The sequence below is a fragment of the Zea mays genome, chromosome 5 (genome assembly GCF_902167145.1).
Source record: "Zea mays cultivar B73 chromosome 5, Zm-B73-REFERENCE-NAM-5.0, whole genome shotgun sequence".
In the NCBI taxonomy this organism is placed as follows: domain Eukaryota; kingdom Viridiplantae; phylum Streptophyta; class Magnoliopsida; order Poales; family Poaceae; genus Zea; species Zea mays.
In genome coordinates this window covers 93,678,833-93,697,407 of record NC_050100.1, presented here as the reverse complement: position 1 = coordinate 93,697,407, position 18,575 = coordinate 93,678,833, and the positions used below count along the sequence as shown (strand labels likewise).

The 18,575-nt window shown below is 50.8% G+C and overlaps 1 protein-coding gene across 4 annotated transcripts in view; it reads right to left on the bottom strand.

Annotated features, from left to right (window-relative positions):
* LOC103626713 (protein RRC1) overlaps nucleotides 1-16,344 on the bottom strand; it is a 32,526-nt gene extending 16,182 nt beyond the window's left edge. The window contains exons 1-7 of one of the 4 annotated variants that reach the window (XM_008647100.3): nucleotides 16,038-16,344; nucleotides 15,741-15,800; nucleotides 15,511-15,643; nucleotides 15,313-15,358; nucleotides 786-837; nucleotides 538-696; nucleotides 17-136 (exon numbers count right to left, since the gene is read on the bottom strand). In XM_008647100.3, the coding sequence (XP_008645322.1) occupies nucleotides 17-136; nucleotides 538-696; nucleotides 786-837; nucleotides 15,313-15,358; nucleotides 15,511-15,643; nucleotides 15,741-15,800 (570 nt within the window). In that variant the 5' untranslated portion in view covers nucleotides 16,038-16,344. The remainder of the gene's footprint in view (nucleotides 1-16; nucleotides 137-537; nucleotides 697-785; nucleotides 838-15,312; nucleotides 15,359-15,510; nucleotides 15,644-15,740; nucleotides 15,801-16,037) is intronic. The other 3 variants (XM_008647101.4, XM_035959094.1, XM_020538442.2) reach the window with 3 other exon arrangements.
* Nucleotides 16,345-18,575: the final 2,231 nt, after the last annotated feature.

Below are 18,575 nucleotides of genomic sequence, written 5' to 3'. Positions count from 1 at the left end.
CAGCAGAGAAAGCAACCTTGGGAGATAGATTGCCAACATATAAGTTGGTGGTTTGAGGATCACCATCATCAAATGATCCTGGAAATCTCCCAGTCGGATCAAATTCATCTGGTAGTTCATCAAACCGGCTCGAGGACTGCACAAAATAATTTTAAGCATCAATGAAAGAAACTATTAAAATTCATATAGAAACTACAAAATGATCACACAAATTTCTCATTAGCTGGACATCAGTTTAAGAACAGTTCAAAGAAGCTGCAAATGAGTTGAAATTTTTTATATTCTACATTCTACAGCCTCGTAACATGACATAAGGCCTGTTTGGTTTTCTGCCTAAGGCGCCACAACTTGCCTAAGCTTAGTCGCTTGAATTGAAGAACCTTAGACAGAAAAGTTATTCAAGTTGTGACGCTTTAAGCAGGAAACCAAATTAAGCCTATAATATTTCCACAAACCAAACAATATTGATTACTCCAGTCCTCTCGTGGAAGTATGGAACAAAACAAAATAACCATTTTCACACATACAAGTACTTACCATGGAGCTATCGCCATGGCGACCTTCACGGCGGTGATCTCGATCCTGATGGCGCTTCTCTCGCTGCTCTTGTTCAAGCTTGATTTCCTCCAAGAATCTATCTATTACTCGTGGCTTTCCCTTTTCCTTTTCCTTTTCCTTTGGCCTCTCCCCTTCCTTCTGCAAGTCCAGACAAAGCTTAACCAAAGGAACTATACAGATTGACCTAGGCAAATCATAAGAACAGTGGAAGTGTGTAGTGTCCTAACCTTTTTCTCAGGCTCTTTTGCAAATGATGGTGGCAAGAAGGATGGAACATACCTGGAGAACAGAATGCTATGTATAAGGTATCTATGATGTTCACAAGTTAGATCTGTATATGCATATCATTCATATAGATAAGTAACAAGGGGGGTACCCGGGTCGGGTACCGGATACGGTAGCAAAATTATCCGAATTTTCGGATACGGATACGGTATCTTTGTTGTCGGGACGGATACGGGTACTACTCAAATAATGAACACCCGAATACTGGTACGATACGGAGTCACTAATACCCGGTAACTACACGTACGTCTCAGGTCGGATACAGGTACCTAACGGTCGAGTACCCGGTGGCTGGCATCTGGTATGGCACGATGGTCGTATCTCGTATCCGCGTATGGTAGTGCGACTCTTGTCGATGCCCTCTTGCCTTGCACCTTGCGTCATGCAGGCCCACCGCCCAATGGCCCATTATTATTAGCATACTTATTTAGGTCCAACGCCCAACAGCTAAGACTACCGTTTGTTGTATTTCAATTTTGAAACTAAACTAGGTGACTAGTAATACCATGTACTAGTAGCCTCTATTAACGTTTCCCAATTGTTTGATTGGATTATTACATGGTTATTAGCAGCCACTCTATCTATTGTGATTTGCGTTGTTTCATTTTGTGACGTGAAAATGTTGAACACTTGAACATGTTAATTAATGTCAACTATTTACTATTTGTTATATACGTGTGGACTTGTAGATTATGCCTGAAAGAGGGGATATGATGTTGATTTTTTTAAATTGTGTTGTTCGTTCTATAGTGTCCTTGTGATTAGTAACTTTGACCTGCATGATGTCAATTTTATCGGTTTGTTTTTCTATATTTGAGCTATAATGTACATGATTATGTATTTCTTATTTTATTTCTTTCCTGACGGTTGAGCAACTAATATTATCGAAACAAAATATCCGACAAATACCCATTATCTACACGAGTAATATATGATACTCGTTGCTTACCCACCCAAATTATTACCCGGTCTCGTCCTATACCCGTCCCGAGAGAAATACATTAGGGTAGGATACAGGATGACATTGTATCCGCCTATATCCATCCCGTTTTCACCCCTACAAAGAATTGCAGATACGATGGCATTTCAGGCATTTTCACTTCAAACACTCATGAAATTTCAACTCCACTAGTTTGGCTTATGCTACAATCAAAATCATGTTAATATAATGATGCGAACAATGAAATTAAGATTCCCTGACAAAGCTTGAAGCAATCATACTTTGTATTAAAAAGTATAATCGATCCATAGTTCCACACACGCACACACACACAAGAATTTAATCCAAGGACATGAATTTTCAAGTCAATCTAGTCTGGTCACTGAGAAGAGTGCAAAAGTTAGTTCTTCGCGGGAGATTTGTGCATCATTTCATTGAGAAGATCAAGAAAAGTACAAAGGAGTGGTAGAACCCTGATCCGGAAAAATCTAAAACACACCTGCTGAACACAACCCACACATACATACCTTGAGAGGTATTATACCCCAAAAAAGAAACAGGACTAGACATGTGAATTAGAAGATTCTAAGTGGCTGAAAACTCTGGAACTAAATTAGCATTACTAACTGAGAATCTCAAGCTACTATTACAAAGGTATGATAAGCTAACTCCTCCAAATATATAGAAATCTCGTTGCTTATATATAATATATCCCACAAACTTGAGACAGTGTCGTCTAACTCATAATCACTTGACTAGATCAAACATGACTACTTTCTCCATACTCAACCTAATATCCTCATGCCATCCAAGGATGTATTCGGTTTGGGGACAATGTGGGATGGGATAGGGCCATCTTGCTATTAGATGCCCTTGACTAGATCCAACATGACTACTTTCTCCATTGTTACTCATGTTTCGGGTTAGGATTAGGGTTCTCCTGTAATTACCTAATTACCCCTATTGTAATGGGTTTGGTTTACCTAACTCCTCTATATAGTATACTCCCAACCCTGGATTAGGGTTAGGGTTTCACATATTCCAACTTGGTATAGAACTAGGCTTTTTTCTCTCCCCGCCCCTCCCTCCCAGCCAACGGCCACCCTAGGCCACCTCCCACCTCCTTTCCTCGCCTTCAACCGTCTCTTAGTGGTCCATCTGCGCCACCGTCCGGAAGCGCCACAGTCCGCCGCTTCCAACTGTCTGCGTCGCGTCGTCTCCGCACCGCATCGTCTCCTCCACTGCAGCGCCGATGCCAGGACCCCCGACGCCGACCTACACCCATCTGCTAACGTCTCTGACCCACCGCCAGCTCCTCCCCTGCTCCGACCGTCGGTCGGCAGCCGCCGCCCGAGTTCCTCACCACCGTCAGACCACTCCTCCGCACAACAACCACGCCACCCGGACTCCATAGCGACCCACTATCGGGCCCTCCTCGTTGCCCCGTCCATCGGACGCCTCCCCTGGCAACGGTCGGCCCCAATACCCCCGCCGATGACACTCCTCCCCATCGTCGGCTCGCTCCACCGCACAGCAGCACCCCTCCTACCATGGCAACTGTGCCATCCGCTTCCTCCACTAACGACGGCGCCCCCGCGCCCGACGGCAGCTCCCCCATGGTCATCGGTGCGGGCCCGACTCCTGGCGCGTCCCCTGTTGCTCCCCTTCCCGCTGCCTTGGCGTCCCTCTACGTTGCCCTCGTCGGCGCGAGCATGGACACCCATGTCCCTACAGCCCCTCGTGCCCTCCATGTCTCGTCCGGTATCGCTGCGCTGGCGTTGCCTCTGCTCTCCAGCCCCTTGACCTGACACCCCTTCATGTGGTCGGGCTCGTCCACGGGGGCTCCTTCGCCATGTCCCCCTCAGCCGGCTCTTCTGACAGCGCCCTCCTATGGTGTCCCACCACCCTCGGCACCTCTGGCTCCGCCCCCGTTCTCACTTCCGGGGACTCTAACCTCTGTCGTGGTTCCCGTGCCGGTTCCCATGCCTCCCTACCATGTGTGTGTTTCCCTTCACGACTGTCAGCTTCTCCAACGCACATTTGTGGCCTTTGAACGAGCCATGAACCCTGTTCTCCGTGTCAGCGTCGAGCTCCAGCCTCAGACGGGCCGCCACGCTACTGGGTCGCTTGTATTCAACAGTGTTGCGATTGCCTCCCTAGCGATCAAGGCCTTGTCATCTCCACTGTTGAAACCGTTCTCCATGACTGCGTCGAGCTCCAACCTCAGACGGGCCGCCACGTACTGGGTCGCTTGTATTCAACATTTTTGCGATTGCCTCCCTGGCGATCAAGGCCTTGTCGTCTCCACTATTGGAACCGGACCGCCGACACATGTCGTGTCCGTCGGGCCGTCGACACACACGGCGTGCCCACCTAGGCCGTCGGGTCACGACACACGCGCTCGCATGCATAGCAGCGGGCTTTAGGTTTCTTGGGTCAACACTCCCCAAAAAGCTAGCCCATTAGGGGGTTGCACCCTCAACCATATAAACCATGGTTGCTCCTCCACAATACACAATGTGGGACTATTCTCAACAATCTCTCCCTGGGCCAACCTAGCTCCGATACCAAATGTTGGAACTCACTGGCTCAAGAACAGTGAACGCAGGGAGGAGGAAGACGAAAGAACTGACTCAAAGAGACAAAGCAACCCTGCCAAACACCAACAGCGCTCACACACTGTTGTTTGCTTTTCTCATTATTTAATCGAGCAGCATAGAGAGACTTTATAGGCCACACAAGGAGTCACGCCATCCCAGCCATCTCGCCATGATCCACAAGACCTGGCGACGAGTCATCTCTTAGTTGCTCAGGCGCTACCTTTCTGGCCACTACTGCATGAAGACGCGCGCGCTCTAGCCGGCACGACCGCCCGCACGACGCGCTCATACACGCGTCGCAGCCTCCTGACCAACTCCAGACGCATCTACACATCGCACGCACATACGTGCTCACAGACTCCTAGCTACTGCACTTGCTCGTGCACACATGCATGGCCACAACACACGCACATGTACTGACTCGGCCACCATGCACGAACACAACGCCAGGTTTATTTTTCTAACAATCTCCCCCTAAACTTGGCGGCGCTACCCGCACTCACAGGAGCGTCGTTTCCTCGTCGGCGTCTGCGAGTAGCGCCTCCTCCTTTGACTTGGGACAATCTCGTGCAAAGTTACCGCGGTTGCCGCAGTTGAAGCACTTCCCGATCGATGGCTTTTTCTTCTATCGAGCCTTCCACTCGACCTCCGTGAGTAGGGGTTGATCACCGCATTGTTCGCCGTCGGGAACGCTCGTCGAACGCCTTCAGCCTACAGAGCTCCTCTTCGAACGCCATCGTCTCGACGTCGCAGAACTGTTGGATGCCCGCGATGGCGGGGAAGAGTCGATCTGAGACGGTGTCGAGGAGCTTTTTCACCATGGTTGCGTCATCGAGCGTCGTGCCAAGCCCGGCGTAACACGCCGCTAATTTTATGCCCAAGATCCTGCGTTACTACCTCGAGTCCGAAGCTATGGCGATGCTTACGCACGACGCGGGAGGAGTTCGGTCTCCATGACGTACCCGGTGCTCTCGTCGACAAGCTACACAACGTGGGCGATCAAGGTGGAGTCGATCCTCGATGTGCAGGCCTCTGGGAGGTCGTGTCTCCGTCGGATGATGGTGAGGTGAACGTTGTTAAGAACAAGACGGCGTGGGCGCAACTTCTCCAAGCTCTGCCCGACATCTTGATGCAGGTCTCCACCAAAAAACGGTGGCGGAGGTGTGGGCGAGCCTCAAGACTCGTTTTGTTGGGGCAGATCGGGTCAATACGGTGCGCCTCGCCACGCTCAAGGGGGGGTTCGACAAGCTATACATGGAGGACAGGGAGGCGTTGGACGACTACGCCGGCAAAATTAGCAGCATGGCGACGTGTTACGTCGGTCTTGGCGCGACGCTCGACAATGCAGCCATGGTGAAAAAGCTCCTCGACACCGTTCCATTAGGGGGAACACTCGTCGAACTCCTTCAGTCTGCCGAGCGCATCCTCGAACGCCATCGTCTCGACGTCGCAGAACTACTCGATGCCCGCGATGGCGGGGAAGAGCCGATCTGGTACGGTGTCGAGGAGCTTTTTCACCATGGCTGCGTCGTCGAGCGTCGCGCCAAGCCTGACGTAACACGCCGCTAATTTTATGCCCAAGATCCTACGCTACTGCCTCGAGTCCGAAGCTATGGCGATGCTTCCGCACAGCGTGGGGGGAGTTCGGTCTCCATGGTGAAAAAGCTCACCGACACCGTTCCATTAGGGGGAACGCTCGTCGAACTCCTTCAACCTGTCGAGCGCCTCCTCGAACGCCATCGTCTCGACGTCGTAGAACTACTCGATGTCCGCAACGGCGACGAAGAGCCGATCTAGGACGGGGGTGGACATGCATGGTATATATGCTTGAGGGTGTGACCCCCTACTGGGCTAGCTTTTGGGGGAAGTGTTAGCCCGACAGACCTAAAACTCGCTGCTATGCGTGCAGACGCGTGTGGCGCGGCTCGACGGCCTGGGTGGGCGCACCGTGTGTGCGGGCGGCCCAGCAGGTGCGTCGTGTGTCGGCGGTCCGGTTCCAACAATTGGCATCCACCACCCATGATCGTCGTCGGCATGCTAGCCACTCCTGGCCCTAGCTCCCCTCCTCCTGCCGATTGGGTGGTCGACTTTAGCGCCTATTTCCACACCACTCATACTCGCTTGTTGTCTCACTCACATCCTCCCCATCCCTCCCATCCTTCCTCTATCATTATGGGGAACGGTTCCACCCTCACGGTCACCTCAGTAGGTAATTTTGTTCTTCCGGGGACCATTTACCTTAACGATGTCCTTGTTGCCCCTCATATGATTCAGCACCTTGTCTCAATTCGCCGCTTTACTACTGACAACCATTGTTCAATGGAGTTCAATCCCTGGGGCACACCATACAACACCTTGTCACTTGTGACGTGCTCGCTCGATGTGACAGCTTTGGCACCCTATACTCTCTTCGCTTTCCCGCCCCACCTCCCTCCTCTTGTGTTGCCCCACCCTATGCCCTAGCCACGCTCCGACCATCCGCTTTCCCCACCAGCACATCCCCCCATGCTCTAGCTACTACCACCACCACCACCATTTGGCATAGTCGTCTTGGTCACCCTGGATCTGACGTCATGCCCAAGCTCTCTAGTAGCTCAGATATATCTTGTAGTAGGGGCCCTTATGAGAGCCTTTGTCATGCATGTCAACTCGATCGTCATTCTCCTCCTTTTTCTATTACACGTCCATGGTTGATCAGGCCTTTGATCTTGTTCACTGTGATCTCTGGACATCTCCTGTCTTTAGCCTCTCTGGTTACAAATACTACCTGGTCATTCTGAATGACCTTTCTCATTTTGTTTGGACTTTTCCTCGGTGATTGAAGTCTGATACATTCCACACCCTCTTGCACTTCTTCGCTTGGGTCTCCACCCAGTTCCGACGTCCGATTCGTGCCCTCCAGTGTGATAACGGTCGCGAGTTCGACAACTCTGCCTCTCACTCCTTTCTCTACCACGATGTTCAATTGTGACTCTTGTGCCCCTACACTTCCCTTCAGAACGGTCGGGCCAAACAGATTATTCGCACCACCACTAACATGATATGTTGCCTCCTCTTTCAAGGGTCTCTTCCTGTCAGCTATTGGGCAGAGACTGAAAACATTGCTACCCATCTCAATCGCATTCCCTCCAAGGCAGTGAGTCACCCCACCCCCCCCCCCACTTTGCCCTGTATGGCACAACCCCCTCCTATGCCCACCTTCAAGTTTTTTGTTATGTTTGCTATCCCAACATCTCCGCCACTGCTCCTCACAAGCTCTCCCCCACTCCACTCGTATTTTCCTCGGCTATTGCCATGACCACAAGGGGTACCAATGCCTTGACCTCCACACCCACCGCATCATCTCTCGTCATGTTGCTTTTGATGAGGAGGTTTTCCCCCTTCTTGACTCACCACCGCCGACCTCAATTCCCTCCTCGATGTCGATTGCGTCGATGTTCCTCTTCTGTTGCCCTCTTTCATGATGCCCACGGCCACGTCGGCTTCGACTGCACCCCGCGCAGCCCCGCTGCCTCTTCCTACACCACATATGGCCCCGCCCGCGCCACGCACGGCCCCATCGACCTCGCCTACCCCAGACATGACCCCGCCGACGCCATGCGTGGCCCCGTCACTTGTGTTTCACCCAGCACGCTTCGCTGACCCCGCCCGCGTTTACACCGTCGCGGGCGAGTCAATCCACCACCCCCCCCCCGCTAGCTCATTCATGTGTCGAGCCACCGATGTACCACTCGGTTGCCATCCACCGTGACCCCGACCACGTCCACCCGATGGTGCCGCATCGCTCGACTGGAGTCCTCCGCCCCATCAATCGGCTGGTTCTGACGGCCGATGCCGCTCTGGCTCACTCCCTGGTTCCCTCCTTTGTTCGCGCCGCTCTCGCTGATCCCCACTGGCGTCGAGCCATGGAAGAGCAGTACGAGGCCTTACTAGCCAAGCACACTTGGGACCTGGTGCGACGTCTACCAAACACCAACGTGGTCACTGGCAAGTGGATCTTCCGACACAAGCTCACCTCGGATGGCTCGGTCGACCGCTACAAGGCTCGTTGGGTCCTTCGGAGCTTCACTCAGCACCCAGAGTGGACTACGACGAGACCTTCAGCTTTGTCATCAAGTTTGCCACCGTTCGAACCGTCCTCTACCTCGCCCTATCCTAGGATTGGGCGGTCCATCAGCTAGATGTCAAGAATGCCTTTCTCCACGGCACTCTGGCTGAGACGGTCTACTGTAGCCAACCCACCGACTTCGTCGACTCCTGTCGTGGTTTCGGAAACCAGGGGGACAATAGATTTGTGTTCGGTGGGGGATGCAAGCGCGGACTCACTCCGAACGGTGAATCACGAGGATCCGAGCTAAGGAGCTAAGGCACGGGGGGTTATACTGGTTTAGGTTGTGGCCCTAGTTCATTGTAGTGTTGATCGATGAGGAGCGTGTTATAGCAAGTGTGCTTGTGTTTGAAAGAGGGAGAAAGACTCCCTTTTATACCTCATGGGAAGGGCCTTACATCTGACTATCTAAGATAAAGAGAGGGAGAGAGATCTACATCTGACGTCTCGCGCGGTAGTGTGGGGGGGGCCTAGGTCAGTCTCGAGGTGTGCTCGCACGCGGCATGGCTCCTTCTAACGTGTCGTGTGCCATTGTACTCTTGGTATGGCGCTCCGTTTCGTCCGTCCGATGTACGAGTCCCTGTAGCTTGTTCGATGTCAACGTAGCGGTACCTGATGGGTCCCGCAGAGCATGCTCACGATGAGGTGAGGTTGAGGGTCTTGTCCAGTACAGCTTCATCTTCCGTCATGGCTATTGCGTCACCTTTCAGCATGCGTTGGCATACAGTAGGTATGGCGTGTTGTCCTGTCCCTTCTGGCATGTGGGTTGTTGCTGCGGAGACTCCGATGCTGAGGTCCCCCTCGGTACTATACACATGGCTCGGACATGGTTTGGTGATGTCGCGTCTTGTCCACCTGGCATGGCTTAATAGTATCAGGTCGACCCATTCCTCTTGTAGGTTTGATTGTCAGGGAGCCGGTCGTCCGTCCCACCTCGTTGTGTTGTTTGGCGGGGACTTGGTCGTCCGTCCCGCCTCGCTGGGTTGCTCGACGGGGACTCGATCGTCCGTCCCGCCGGGCAACCCCGTCCCGCCTCGCTGGGTTGCTCGGTGGGGACCTGGTCGTCCGTCCAACCTAATTGGTTGCTCGGCAGGGACTTGGTCGTCTGTCCCGCCTCGCTGGGTTGCTTGGTGGGGACTTGGTCGTCCGTCTCGCCTCGCTGGGGTTGCGGCCTTCTCAGGGTACCCTGTTCCTTGGTACCCGACAGCAGCCCACGAGCCTTCGAGCGATTCCTTGGAGTCGGGTGGAGGTTTTCTTGCTGGGGATCGCAGTCTTGAGTGCGCAAGCGCATCAGTATGATGTAGCCCTCGAGCCCCCAAGTAATCTGTGAGGATTGCTTGGGTTTACTTTTTCATGATTACAACTTTGATTTGGGATCGGGTCGTGACACTTTGCTTGGAGCCGGGGTCCAGCATAGTCTCCAGGCATCAGAGTTGCTTGGGGGTGGCGCCCGCCGGAGCACGGCTCGAGTGCACGCAATCGCATCAGTATGATGTAGCCCCCGAGTAATATGTGAGGATTACTTGGGGTTTCACTCGGTACTCGAGCAGTTTATGGATGAACCGTTCCTGCGATGGTTGTCACGCGCTAAGCGTGAGTCCAGGTTTGCTCAACTGTTATTGATGATCGAAATCTCGGGTGCGCGCAAGTGCATCTACTAGATGTAGCCCCCGAGTGGGGGCATACTTGCAAAGATGGGCACCAAAATACTAGAGCAGGGGCATCTAAACAACGCTGAGTAGAGGACTTCATGGTAAAAATTTAGACTCTACTACTTGCAAAGAAAAGATGAGCGGGGGCCTAGGCCCTCACTCGGACCTATGTAGGTCCGCCCCGGCTTCCAACGACCTAGTCGGCGCGGGGAAGGAGGCCATCGAGCTACGAGCGGGTTATCCAAGTGAGATCTGACCACCCTCCGATAGTGTTAGGCCTCGACGAGTGGTCCCGCTGGGGGCTTGATCGGCTGGGGGCATCTCATTGAGTCCTTCCTTATTCGATCATGTATCGACCCTTTGGTCAATCTGGCCGACCAAAGAGGGGCCCCATCGCCACCCCATCATCCGGGTTACCGTTAGAGAATGTGAGGTACGACCTTGGACATGAGCACGAGCAAATGACCTATGGGTCGGTCAGCTAGCTTGCGGCTCACTAGGAGCTTGCTCGGTGAACCCCTCGCTCTACGTGAGAAGTTGGGGATGAGTTTCGTTTTTTTACCTGGTCGATATGAGGTAGTTATTATGGCGGCGTGGTAAAAGAGGTGGCCATCATGACACTGTTCGATGCGGGTCGCTTGATGGGACGTGAAACGACCCGTTCACCGTATCGTGCGCAGGTGGCGTGATGGGTGGTTAACCGCCTTGCATGTTACTAGTGTACCCCCTGCGGTGATGCACTTATGAAGCTGTGATCAAGCTAGAAAGAGATCCTGAACACAACTCAAGATCAACGCTTAGTATTGTACCCTCAGGGCTTCTTTGCTATGCTCAACCATTCGAATCATGTAGTTAGAGCTTGACGAGCAAAGTTTTAGGAACCAGCCCTTAAGTTTGGTCGAGGTCCAGACCATTAGGGACCCAGTCTGAGGTACTAGGACAGTTGTTCTAGGGTGGTGGAGGGTGTAGGCTTTCGGTACGGAACCAAGTTAAGCGGCTACCTAGCTCCAGACCACCCCTGAGAACGTGGTCCTTTCCCCTAGCTGGAGATCCCCAACAGTTTGATCCTCGTTCAACACCAAAGGGGGCGAGTAAGCAACAAGCTAGTTACATGGTCACAACAGAATTCAAAAAGCACATGGGATTAGAGGAAATGGTATATGTAAATTAAAGTAGGAAAAGGATTGAACTGAGAGCAAATTCTTCCTTCGTAACTGGATTTATAAGAGTTAGGCGATGGACGCCAGAAACCGGGTTTATGAGGGCAGACCTCATCGGGTGGATTCATAGGTAAATGATATCCTATTACAAAGGAAGAGTCCACTCTCATGCTACCTTCTGGATGAAAGGTGCTTGGCGGGAAGCATCCCGCCAACTGTCCGATCGACGACAGGCGTCAGACTTCTTCGATTAAGCGGTGACTTGGGCCATCCTCGTAGGTGTCGAGGGCAGAGCTTGGCTGCTGGTCGACGATGGCAACCTCGTACACCATGGGGCTCGACTGATGATCATCGTGGTGGACCACGCAGACCTTTTGCGCTGCCCTTGCAACCCCTGGCGCGCCAGATGTCAGCGAGCCGCCACGGATGTTGTCTGAGTGGACGAGGCGGGGTTCGCCGGTGGCGGTAGCGAGGAAGTCGAGAGAGCCGAACGTGATGCGGCTTCCTGGAGCGAAGCTCTTGCCGCTAGTGAACACTGAAGTGCATGGTTTTTAAAGCGGTAAGGCGGTCCAAGGCGTTAGACCACCGCCCGGACGCCTAGGCGGCGCCTAGGTGACGCCTTAAGAACAGAGCTGAAGTGCGAGCCATCAGAGTGGAAGATGTCACATGGAATGCTAACGGTCCCCTACCTGACGCGCCAACTGACGTTGTTTCAAAAACCGAGGGGGACAATAGATTTGTGTTCGGTGGGGGATGCAAGCATGGACCACTCCGAACGGTGAATCACGAGGATCGAGCTAAGGAGCTGAGGCGAAGGGGGTTATAATGGTTCAGGTCGTGGCCCTAGTCCAGTGTAGCGTTGATCGATGTATTGCTCAGGAGCGTGTTACAGCAAATGTGCTTGTGTCTGAAAAGAGGGAGAAAGACTCCCCCTTTCATACCTCAAGGGATGGGCCTTACATCTGAGAGAAAGAGAGAGGGAGAGAGATCTGCAGCTGACGTCTCGCGCGGTAGTGCGTGGCGGCCTCCCTGGGTCAGTCTCGAGGTGTGCTCACACGCGGCATGGCAACTTCTAACGTGTCGTGCGCCACCGTACTCTTGGTATGGCGCTATGTTTCGTCCATCCGGCGTACAAGTCCTTGTAGCTTGTTCGATGTCAACGTAGCGGTACCTGATGAGTCCCGCAGAGCACGCTCACGGTGAGGTTGAGGGTCGTGTTCAGTACGGCTTCATCTTTCGTCATGGTTGTTGCGTCACCTTCCAGCATGCGTGGGCATACACAAGGTATGGCGTGTTGTCCTGTCCTTTGTGGTATGTGGGTCGTTACTGTGGAGACTCGAATGCTAAGGTCCCACTCGATACTGTACACATGGCCCAGACATGGTTTGGTAATGTCGCGTCTTGTCCACCCAACATGGCTTAATAGTATCGGGTCGACCCTTTCCTCTTGCAGGTTTGGTCGTCAGGGAGCTGGTCATTCGCCCCGTCTCGTTGTGTTGCTTAGCGGGGACTTGGTCGTCCGTCCCGCCTCGCTGGGTTGCTCGGCGGGGACTCGGTCGTCCGTCTCGCCTCGCTGGATTGCTCGGCCGGGACTTGGTCGTCCGTCCCGCCTCACTAGGTTGCTTGGCAGGGACTTGGTCGTCTGTCTCACCTCTCTGGGTTTGCGAGCTTCTCAGGGAAACCGACTCCTTGGTACCCGACAACTCCGCTCGCCCGAACCTGGTCTATCTGCTGAACCGCTCCCTGTACAGCCTCAAGCAGGCGTCGAGGGCTTGGTACAACCGCTTCGCCTCCTACTTGGCTCCCTCGGCTTCGTCAATGCCAAGTCGGACACATCCTGTTCATTCATCGGCACGGCGACGACATCATCTACCTCCTCTTTGTCGACGACATCATGCTCATGACGTCCAATGGTGCCCTGCTTCAGCATACAATCGCCGCCCTTCAGCACAAGTTCGTGATGAAAGACCTAGGCCCTCTCCACCACTTCCTCGGGATCACCGTGGACCGGTGGCCCTAGGGCCTATTCCTTCATCAGCGCCAGTACGCTCTTGACATTCTAGAGCGAGCTGGCATGTCCGACTACAAGCGTTGGTCCACGCCAGTCGACACCTAAGCAAAGCTCTCCGAGGACGACAAGGCCCAAGTCGCCGACGTGACAGCCTACCAGAGCAGCAAATGTGCCTTCACAAGCACACCTCGCGGGAGCCCCACCTCACCGCTCTCAAGCGGATGCTCCGATGCCTCTGCGGCTCCATCGACTACGGCCTTCTACTTTGACCCTCCCCGACTTTAGAGCTAATGGTCTACACCGACACTAATTGGGTTGGTTGCCCCGACACACGTCGGTCCACATTTGGCTACGTCGTGTTCCTAGGCACCAACCTCGTCTCCTAGGCCTCGAAGCGGCAGCCCGTCGTCTCTCGCTCCAACGCTGAGGCCGAGTACCGCGTTGTGGCCAACGACGTGGTCGAGGTCTCTTGGCTCCGCCAGCTTCTTCAGGAGCTCCACAGCCCCCTCGAGCGCTCCACCCTCGTCTATTACGACAACATCAGCACGGTCTACCTCTTCACCAACCCCGTGCAACATTAGTGCAAGAAACACGTAGAGCTCAAGCTTCACTTCGTCCGCGAGCGTGTCGCCGTTGGTGACGTTCGCGTTCTCCGCGTCCTGACCACCTCGTAGTTCGCTTACATCTTCACCAAGGGGTTGTCGTTGAGTGCATTCACTGAGTTCCAATCCAGTCTCAACATCTGTATAGGATAGAGTTGAGACTACGGGGGTGTTAGACTCATGTTTAGGGTTAGGGTTAGGGTTAGGGTTAGGGTTCTCCTGTAATTACCTAGTTACCCCTATTGTAATGGGCTTGGACCACCTAACTCCTCTATATAATATAATCCCAACCCTAGATTAGGGTTATAGGGTTAGGGTTTCACATATTCCAACTTCCATACTCAACACAATGTTCTCATACCATCTAAGGGTGTGTTTGGTTTGGGGGCAAGGTGGGACGGGATAGTGTTATCCCTGCTATTAGGAATAGGAACAAGATTATTCCAGTTAGTTGTATGGTATGGTATGAGGGATGAGATGATCATAGTTTTCTGTCGGTGAGTGATGTGGAGGGATTAGAAGGCATGACCCATGATGTCAAGACTCAAGAGATCAAGGAGTGAGAGGATGGCATAGTCTGCCCAGTTTTGGCAGGATTAGCCTATCCCAGATTTTGTGTGTGTGTGATGGTGGAGTGGGCAGGATGCAATCAAACCCCTCAAAATGGGATAGCCCCTTCCCCAGTCACCATCCCCTGAACCAAACACATCTTAAAAGGACATTTGTACATTAATAGAAAATAACCACCGGAAACACAGAAATGCAGATTAAACGTGGTACCCAAGTTCAGATAAATCACTGAATTATATGACTAGTATACATCCATCATAATAATCCACAGTTCTATAAGGTAGATACCCAGCATGCCTATCCGAAACCCTACTGCATTTTTATTAGACGGTCAAAAACACTAATGTAAGGTCACCTAATGATGAAACATTTTGACCTCCATAGAAGTGCTAACACCATAAATAAACAAATATGGAATCAAACAAAGGCAAAACATGAGCTAATGTAATACCATCACAAGCTGATGTAGCAACAATGAATTATTCCATCAGGTTGAAACTACAGGATAAGTGCAAATAAAACACTAGGCATGAAACAAGATGGCATGACTATTCATAAGACTGGCAAACAATTTTCTTCTTCAGATTACCCTTATCACTGTTTTAAAGTGCATTCAGCATTTGGTTACAGCTTCAAAGTTCAATTAGCAGACATCTCAAGAAGTATTACTGTAATGAAGAGAGATGTGCCGAGTATATAGCATAAGGCAATCAAAACTAGGTCTTGTCCCTGAATTCTGGTTATATTAGTTGCATGACCATCTAAAGATGTAACAGTGGTACCACAAGATACCATCTTCTAGAAATCAAGTATTTTTGCCGTTTACCTACTGCCCTTCTTTGGAACAGACCCCCCATCTTTGGATTTTCCACCTGCCATTGCCGAATGAATAAAAAGGCCGATCTCTTGATCAATTGGAGCGATAAAAGAAACAATGCATATATCCATCTTGGAAGATATTGAAACTACAGAGTGGGAAGGCAACTATGAGAAAGTATGCAAAAATGAAACCCCTTCCACTAACCTTCCGAGTCAGTCTTCAGCTTTGCATTGGGGTCAATCACACCACCTCGGATAAACTTAGCCCCAGATGAACTATCACCTTTGAAGGACTCAACAAATTCCGCATATACACGTGCTGCTTCATCTTCCTCCCTCTTCGCACACCAAAGCAGTCAAACAAAATATGAACACCCAGTACAAGGGAAAAATAAGTGTCACATGAAAAGGTTAGAAGGGACTTGAACCCCTGACCTTCTTCCTCGCCTCCTCAGCCTCCCTATGCTTGTGGTACGGAACCTTCTTCGAACTCATCTGGGCATTATCACACAATCATCACAGTGCATCAAAATCAGGGGCGGAGCCAGTATAGGACATGGCTGTACACATATACACCCGATATTTTTTGCAAACAAACCAAAGTAAATAAGCACAACACATGAATATAGTTCAAGTGAATCAGATCCGAATACAAATAGCTTGCACTAGGGATTAGGGTTTGAGTGCTCGGTTTCGCACAGGAGGGGAAGAGGTGCAGTGCAGTGGGCATACCTGTTGGGTACTTGGGTGTTCTTCGCTGGCTATGGTCCTGACGAAGACCTGGTCACCTGGCTAGGTCGGCGGTGGCGCTGGGCCAGTCGCGGCCGCCAGAAACAGAGGCGCCGAGAAAGAAAGAGAGGACGCACGGCCGCACGCGAACGGCAGAAGCCGAGAAGGGAAAAGCCAGGCCGCACCCCGCGGAGAGGACAACGGGAGCAACCGAGCAATTGGGTTTCAAACTAGCCGGACAAAGGGCCCGTTTGGATGGCTCCTGGCGAGAAATTTCAGATTTTGGGACTCAATTCGTGTGCCTGTCAATGGCCCTGTTTGGCACAGCTTATTTTCAGCTTCTTCACAAATTTAAGCAGAAGTTCTACCAAACAGATAGCTTCTGCAGCAGCTTATCAGTTCAGCTGCTTCTCAGAATACACTAAAAGCAGCCAACAAGCAGAAGCTGTTTTTCACCAGCTTATCAGATAAGCTGCTTTTTCAACAAGCAGCAGCTGTGCCAAACAGGGCCAATATGTCAATATAAGGACTTATTCGCTTGTCTTTTAGAATTTGACACTTCTTCTCATCAAATTTTTGATTCGTGTGTTTCTTCGACGATTACTTCTGTTTAAGCACCAGTCACTCGTTTAGGGTTCACATTCAAAAATTTGGGACGGTTTTGACCATGCTCTCTTCAGTATACATCACTGTCGTCGCTTCCTTGAAGCCTGACGCCTCCTCTCTCTAGTGAGAACTGTACAGCACCGCCGTCTCGACGATCTCCTTTCCGTCGGTGACCAAGTAGCCCACGTATGCAAATTGGCAGCAGAGTTCATTGCAGTCAACTTGGTGTTCTCGGTCTGCACAAGTCTGTCGTAGTCAACAGGTCATTTGTGAACTCTGTCGCAGAAGACCGGATAGCGGAGAGATCTGTCCGCCGCCGGTTGTCGTTCGTTGTCCTCGCAGACGACGTCCTCCCTCCCTTTCCTTCATTTGTGTGTCGAACAGTGTGAGTAAATCCCTCATCTTCTTGGTTTGGTGATTTATTGAATCCTCGCAGAAATCCCTCATCCCAAATACTGAAATTTCTCAAGGTTTGACTGTGCAGGCGACGATGTACTGTTATGCTCCTATTGGTTTGACGATCGTTTGGTGAGGCTATCTATGGATCTCAGTTGTTCCCCTTTAGGGTAAGACCCTCATCCTATACATTCTCACATATTGGTTCATGAACTGTAAATGTTGTTAGGATAGGGCAAAGCATCAGTGGACCTGAACTGATGCTTAATTTTTTTGTCTTGTTGGGTAGGATTGATTCGGAAGCGGCATTTACATTATGTGTTCAGTTCAGTCAGTTTACTACTAAGTTGGATGATGGTAGTATTCTTGATATGTCGCGCAAATACAGTGAATGGGTTGTAGATTCTCGCTCGTATAGTATGTCAGTTCTACAGAAGGATCTAGCTGCAGTGGTGAATTGGGGAAGTGGCCAGGAAGCAGTTGTTTCTGTTTATAACATGGGCACTGCTGGGGAAGAGAAGTTGGTAGAAGATTCTGACTTGTTCCTTGCTTTTTGTGACAAAAAAAGATAAGAAGTTGCATTTGTTTGTTGATGTTGAGGATAAAAGAACACAGTTCGGTTCTAACTCTGGTGTCACTGAAGTGGTATTTAGTAATGCTCCTACAGAAAGTAGTAGTGCACATCCCAACCACAGTACCATGAATATTTGATTAACAAGGTATTCGAAGCTAGTGACAAGGTCAAACCATGGTTGGAAAAGCATCACCATTTGCTTTGGTCTAGAAGAAAATTTTGTGAAGAGATTATGTGATTTTATTACAAACAATCTTGCTGAGGTTTGGAACAATTGGGTCAAGGACCTAAAAGATCTTCAATTACGGACCTAGCAGATTCATTGAGGACAAAGTTCATGGAGCTCTATGCAAGAAGAAGAAGAAGAAGAATTGGTGAAACTTTTGAAGGCCATGTCATGCTTGTCATGCTGCCTATTATCGTAAGTCAACTTAACGTTTTGTCTAGGCAATTGGGTCACTTGAAGGTAAAAGAAGGGGGTAGGGAAGAGGCAGAGGTGACAGAGATAACAGATTCACACAAAATTATTAGGCATGTCCCAAATATTATAAATCACACATGTTCTTGTAGGGAGTGGCAAGTCTCCGGAAAACCATGCCCACATGCCTTGGCGCTCATTATAACCTATTTTATCACATATTTTTTGTTCCGTATGATACTCGATTTGAAGATGTATTTTTGAATTTGTAGGAAGAGTCGTGCTAAGATAGGAAGGGTGCTTGGTTTACTTACCGACGAACCTAGTGGTAGTAGTCCAAAAAGACAACTAATGGGGATGGATCATTTTGCAAATCCTACCACTCCAGAAAGACAATACTAGGTATGTAGTAACAGCTATGCACTATTTGTGTCATTTCCAGCCTGTGGACAATTATACCACCATGTCCATATGTGTAGGAACCAAATCTATGTGGAGGATGCTTCAGATCCTACACAGGAAATAACTGTGACACATCAGGAAGGAA